At 32.5% G+C, this 6667-nt stretch overlaps 1 protein-coding gene across 5 annotated transcripts in view; it reads left to right on the top strand.

The window, feature by feature from the left end:
* LOC135213520 (homeobox protein araucan-like) overlaps window positions 1-6667 on the top strand; it is a 176204-nt gene that overhangs the window by 13321 nt on the left and 156216 nt on the right. For all 5 annotated transcript variants that reach the window (XM_064247436.1, XM_064247434.1, XM_064247437.1 and 2 more), the window contains exon 2: window positions 5156-5410. In XM_064247436.1, the coding sequence (XP_064103506.1) occupies window positions 5156-5410 (255 nt within the window). The remainder of the gene's footprint in view (window positions 1-5155; window positions 5411-6667) is intronic.

The following is a 6667-nucleotide window of genomic DNA, read 5'->3' as shown; positions in this document are numbered from 1 at the left end:
TTTCAAAAACTTAAACTATTCTTCCGGCGTCTATGGTAAAATATGTCATCTGACAAAGAGCCGAAAATAAGGTAATTTTTTTTTTTTTTTTTTTTTTTTTTGTTTTTTTTTTTTTTTTTTTTTTGTACAATACTTTGGGCCCGAAGAAATAGGCAACATAAGGCTTATCTACCGCAGCCGTGATGAGGAAAAATGAAGACAAAGAAAATCTGGTTTTCTAACCCTGAAGGAAGAGACAGACCGCCCGCTTTATTAAGGAATTTTATAAGGACATACGGACACGGAAAAAAATAATCGTTCAAAAAATTAGTGCAAGTGAAATACGAGGTAAAAGTCTACGATTCATTTACATAAACATTCGCAAACACTAACCTCCTTGATTTTTTCTAGATTCCAAAGAATTTACATGCTATCCCAAATATGTTTGAATTAATATGTAAATTTTAGAGATACCTATTTATGTCAATGCGTAAGTGCGTTTGACATATGTCTATTAAACTGCGTTTGACACATGTATATTAAACTTACGTCTTTTCCGTATGATTTCAAAGAACACACCAGGTAACATACGGAAATATGTACAGAGAAATAATTTCCAACATCGCAGAAACGAAGTACGCACACCAAAACCTAACTAGCGACATCTTCGATAAAAGTTCAGGAATGACGTAAATAAATAATTTTAATCTGCTGATTTACTCCACAAATTTTTATTTAGCGTTTATACCTTTAGACTTTGGAAATTCTATATGCGCAAGATTTGTGCTGACACGAGCCCAGGTTTATATAAAAACAAAGCCTTCGCGGTCGTAAGCATAATCGCTGTTTAAGCGCTTCGTCGCTTACTTGTGGCATCTTCGCGTTAATATATATTAGAAAAAAATAATGACGATATTAACTTGAGTAGATGACCCTTTCTAAGTGTTGTCCAGTAATGGCTGTTTCAACTATTGATATGTCTTTTCTACTTTCATTTCTTTTCCCCAAAAACATCCCGCACCCCCCACCCACCACTGCTTTGTTCTTCGAAAGAATAAAGCACCTATACGGAGGAAAGGATTTTGGAGGCTGGCGTTTCAAATCCAATTTTCGTGAATCATGTTAAACAATGAAAATCTAATACTCTTCATTAATGTCGCTTTTTCATCAAATAATCCAACAGAACGGTTCACCAATAACTTTGGTGGTAGCGACACTACTGCATTTGTTTTCCTGTATGGTTCCAAGACTTAATTATATGGAGTGTTTTAAACTTGTACATCAAAACTATTCATATCCTGCTGTGAGGAAAAAGAACATATACTATTCTGGAGATAAAATTATTTTTAAAATAGAAATAAAAGGAGGGCATAACAGTTCCTAGCTATAATTCGCAGTAGGAAGGTTGTGGTACACTCCTGGCTACCGAATAGTGTAAGTTACGAAGAGACTCCATGGATAGAAAACAAAAGAAGGTAAAGCAATGATGCAATATTTAAGTCTGGCGGCTAACCAAACACTTTTCGTTGCAAAATGGCGGTAGGGGTACGAAGTGGTAGGGTAAAATGATACAAATGTCCAAAAATTGTTTAAAAAGGTAGAAATTATTAAAAAAAAAAAAAGGAGTTAAAACGAACGCTTACACAAAGAAGAAGAATAAGAAAAATTCGTAAGAATTCCCGAAAACACTAAAAAGAACCTTGCGGAGCGTGAGGCGTAGGAATGACGGGGGGGAAAAAACGCCTTAACGGAATTCCAATCTTTATTATAACCCTGAAAAAGGGTTGTGTTTGGCGCCATATTTCATGTCTCCTTGTCCGGAGGAAGATAAATCACCCCGTGGAATATCCTTTGTTGAAGGAAAAAGTTGCCACACGTACACTTAATCAGCCGATGAAAATAGTGCTGCGTGCCAAGCTCGAATGCTGAGATCCATATGGTAAGGCCTTCGCTGCCTTTAGTGAAGTTCGATCAAATACATACTATACTGAAGTCCTTATGATAAGGATACCACAAATTGTTAGTGTAATCATGTTAAACATTAAAGCCGCAGTTCATTTACCGAGATCCATAGACTATATTCTTCTTTGTTGATCGTAGTTAAAATAAATACAAGTAAGGAAGTCCAGTGCACTGGTCTCATGTGTTACAAAACGTATGGTGCAACTTTATTAAATTAATAATATTAACTGATGCTGTCTAATATTACCGATGTAAAACATTAATTAATTTATACGCTGAATTCAATGAAATACATGCTGAATCTAAGACGACTTAATATCCTAATTTTTAATTATTGAATCCACAATATATGATTCATATGAAATTGCTTACTGGTATTGTCAAAGCAGTGCTGACTTTGTACGGCTTTCATAAATTTTAGAAAATGTTACATGAAATGATTTAGTCCTCAGTTACCGAAGAAATACTATATTCACTGGAATATTCAATTTATTTGCTCAATACTGTATAATTCTGCTGTCTTACATGTTGAAAGCAGCATCGAGTTAGTGAATATCAACATTATATAATAAACTTAATCACACTTTTAATAATGAAAACCACAGTAAATTTCGGAGTTACACACACACACACACACGTCGGCGTCTTTAATCATCAAACGGAGTAACTGCGACGTAAAATAATAGAATTTCTGAAATAGTATGCTATGCCAATACGAATCGGAAACGCAAACTCCATTACGAAATCCTTCTTCCTTCAGTAACTGTATTTCGTGACTGCAATTTGCATAAATAAGTATTCCGCTACACGGACTAATTCTTGATAAACGATTGTATTATTAACAAGAGCCTCCGCTTCTGCCATTTTAACAAATGTTTTGTTAACATTACCAGTAATAATATGAAAATGATATCATCTAGTTATGCAAGTAATTTATTTGGGAATTATCCCTTTTGACGAAAAGTATTTAAAGGACACTGAATATTACACAGGCACACACACATGGAAAAACAACAACAAAACACGCACACACAGACACACAAAGAATAAATATAATGCATCCGCCTGATAATAATGATCAGATATTCTGTCAACACATCGGTAATAATATGACACTGATCTCACCTAGTTATGGCAAAATGACACTATTATTATATTATAAATATATATATTTATATAATATATATACTATAAATAATATATATATATATATATATATATATATCTATGATGAATCGGTTTTGAAAATAATAAGTTTTTGATGGACTCTCAGGATATTACACACAAAAGTGACACGTATTCATTTACTCAGTATGAAGAACAAAAGTACAAAAATGATGGATCAGGTTGTTAATGATAAATATATGCTTAATTACAATATGTAATATGAAAATGATTTCATCTAGTTACTGCCATGAAACACCTTTCCTTTGACAAAGATAGCTTCAATGGACAATCAGAGGAATTACACATTATAATACTATATATATATATATATATATATATATATATATATCTATATATATATATATATACATATATATAATATATATATATATATATATATAGCAGCAGCAAATGTCGTGGTCAGACTTACTGCTTCGAATCCGGTCCCCCCCATCCCCCCAAAAAAGGACTTAGTTGTGGATTACTCCTGTGGCTAAGGTAAGAGTGAAATGTGATTAAGTAACCAGTTATTTTGAAAATGAACATACCCATATTCCCTTGACGTATTCATCAAAAGCTTAATGTAACCGTAGTGAGGAAATTATGAGTCAGTTTATTGATTACAAATAGATATAAAATATACCGCGATTCAGCAGACACGCACTCTTTGAGTATTATGAATAATTAACAAGGGTGAAATTATTTTTTCATTTGCATAAGAAATTATATCGGCATGTACAATTTGTTATGGCGAGTTGCTGGGGCGGGGATGTAAAATTAGTTTCTGTATACGTTATATATGTGTATATACTATATATAAATGTTTATATATATTATACATATGTATGTGTGTAGTATATATGTATACGCACCCACACATTGTATATATATATATATATATATATATATATATATATATATATAGTATATATATACGTGTGCGCGTGTATGTCCATGTCCATAAATTTCTAGTTTTGTAGGATTTATTCACTGCAGTGGACAGCTAGTGATACCTGATCCCACATTTTCTTTGTCCATAAATTCCCTTTTCGAGTACACTGATCTCTCCTGACAACAATATCACATTCTAAATAATTATCTGGTAATTTAACAGTGGTTTACCACAAACTCTTCTAAAGATTGGCATGACAAATTATATTGTATACGTATGAGCCCATGACAAACTGTATGGGGGAGTGAAAGCTGACAGAAGAAGAAGAAAAAATGCACAGGAAATTAGGACGCTGACAGCCCAGAAGCTGTCATTTATTTGTCATATACTACAACGGGAACAATGATGGCTTTTCCTTTGGATACTCGCATGAATTCAAAACAAAGTCAAGTATTAGTTTTTGGAGAATTTGGGACTTGATATTTTCGCGGAATTTAAATGACTTTTTTTTGTCTGAAAAACATATATGTGCTGTTAATAAATAATTCTTATTCTTCACTTTGTAAAGGTTAATATTCTTATTTAATGTTAAATTTCGTCATTATAAATAATTTTAGTCTTTATAGTTCTTAACAACTAGTTTTTATGAATAATTTTAGTAATTTTATATATTCCTGTTTAAACTAGCAACTAAATTTTAATTTTATATTTTATAAATGTGAATTATATTACAGACTGATGATGAGTCAGGATGGCACGAAACGTTTCATAATAAACTCTTATTGATCTTCTGAGTTTCGGTGGTAACCCAACTGATGACACACACACACACACACACACACACATACATATATATATATATATATATATATTCATATATATATATATATATATATATATATATATATATCTATATATATATATATATATATATATATATATATATATATATATATAATGTGGACAAATAATTTTTCCCAAACGCCAATCTCCCAGCGTTGTTTTTTCCCTAACCGAGTCTGATTAGGGGTTTTATTTTTTACACATTACAGCTATTGAACCCACACTGCAATCTCGATTATCACGTCAATAACAATCGACGCCTTCTCGTCAGCGTTATAATAATTCGAATTGCTTTCCCCTCCCCCCACACAGCTGTTGGTGGGGCAGAGTGGCGGAGGCACGGGCGGGTCGGGTTGCTGTGAGGGCGGCCGTACCATCATGACAGATCCTGTGAGTGGACAGCCCGTGTGTTCCTGCCAGTACGACCGTCTCGCCCTCGGGTCCTACCCGCGGATCGGGTCCGGGCTTGGTGCTTCCGGCGGAGTCTACGGCACCACTTACCCCTCCAGCGAACAGAATCCTTACCCCTCCATCGGGATGGATTCGTCGGCTTTCTACAGTCCGTTGGTGAGTACGAGGAGGAAACGTCCATGGAATGCATTCTCTCTCTCTCTCTCTCTCAACAACTGCATGTTCTTTTAACACGGATTTTATCTACTATTCATAATTCTTCTTTATTCTTTGGATTTCTTGATTGTATATGGTTTATAAGTTGTCATAATTTTCTTGGTCGAAATCTCTTATGTAGGATGATTCCAATGGATTTTTTTTATAAAAAAGTTTTTTTTTTGTCACAAAACTCTTTACCTGGATGTTTTCTTTCGTAACAATTTTTATTATGGCCAGTTTAAATTTTTGAAAACTGGAAAATGTTCCATTCTTATAACATTCTCTTTTAAATGGAATTTTTCTTGTATATACGTTTTTGTATCTATTGAAAACGTTATGTCAAAACTTTCCTTTAAAGGCATTTATATACAGCCTTCATTTGTATGAAATTTAATACTTTTGTTGTTTTATGGGGCTTTTTGTCTTTTACTTTATGCTTTTTAATCAGAAGGTAATTAATTTCATGGCATATTTCTTCTTGAACATTTCCTATCTCAGCAAATTTAAGGGAAATCTGTTTATTCTTGACAAGGCTTTTACTCATACAAATTTTTTTCATATTCAACATTCTTCATCTAAAGTAAAAATTAGCTTCCTCTCTAAATTAATTTCTTACTAGTTATTTATATGATGTGCATGACTTGAATCACATTAAAACTACTTCCCAACTGCAAATCTAATTTTCGCCACTTCCTTAACTAGTTAGTTTCCCTTATATAAATTTAAACATTAACACGGCCCCTTTATGTAATTGTGCACAAAAATGTGAATATACTTGAATGTGAATTAATATTGTAAATTTTATCAGATAATTACTGTATTACCACAATGGCTAGTCTGAGTATACACAACATGTTTATGTACACGGACAGTTACCTAAGTATATTCAGCATGTTTAGATAAATAGTATATGCACTCAAGACTTTTTACATGTAAGGTTACAAAAATCATTAAAATGATGGCTGAAGATAATAATCAGGTCATGTTATGGAGGTGAATAATAAGGAAAATGTCGTAGCATAATGTTTTTGATCTACTTACAAATACATATATATATATATTTACACAATATGTATGTGTATATATATATAATATATATATATATATATATATATATATATATATATATATATATATATATATATATATTGTATCCGCCATAAAGATAGCGAAAAGCAGATACCTGACATTCAGTACATTATTGCATCTGTCAGA

The sequence above is a fragment of the Macrobrachium nipponense genome, chromosome 43 (genome assembly GCF_015104395.2).
Source record: "Macrobrachium nipponense isolate FS-2020 chromosome 43, ASM1510439v2, whole genome shotgun sequence".
In the NCBI taxonomy this organism is placed as follows: domain Eukaryota; kingdom Metazoa; phylum Arthropoda; class Malacostraca; order Decapoda; family Palaemonidae; genus Macrobrachium; species Macrobrachium nipponense.
The sequence above is the reverse complement of the archived record's forward strand: the minus strand, read 5'-3'. Positions and strand labels throughout refer to the sequence as shown.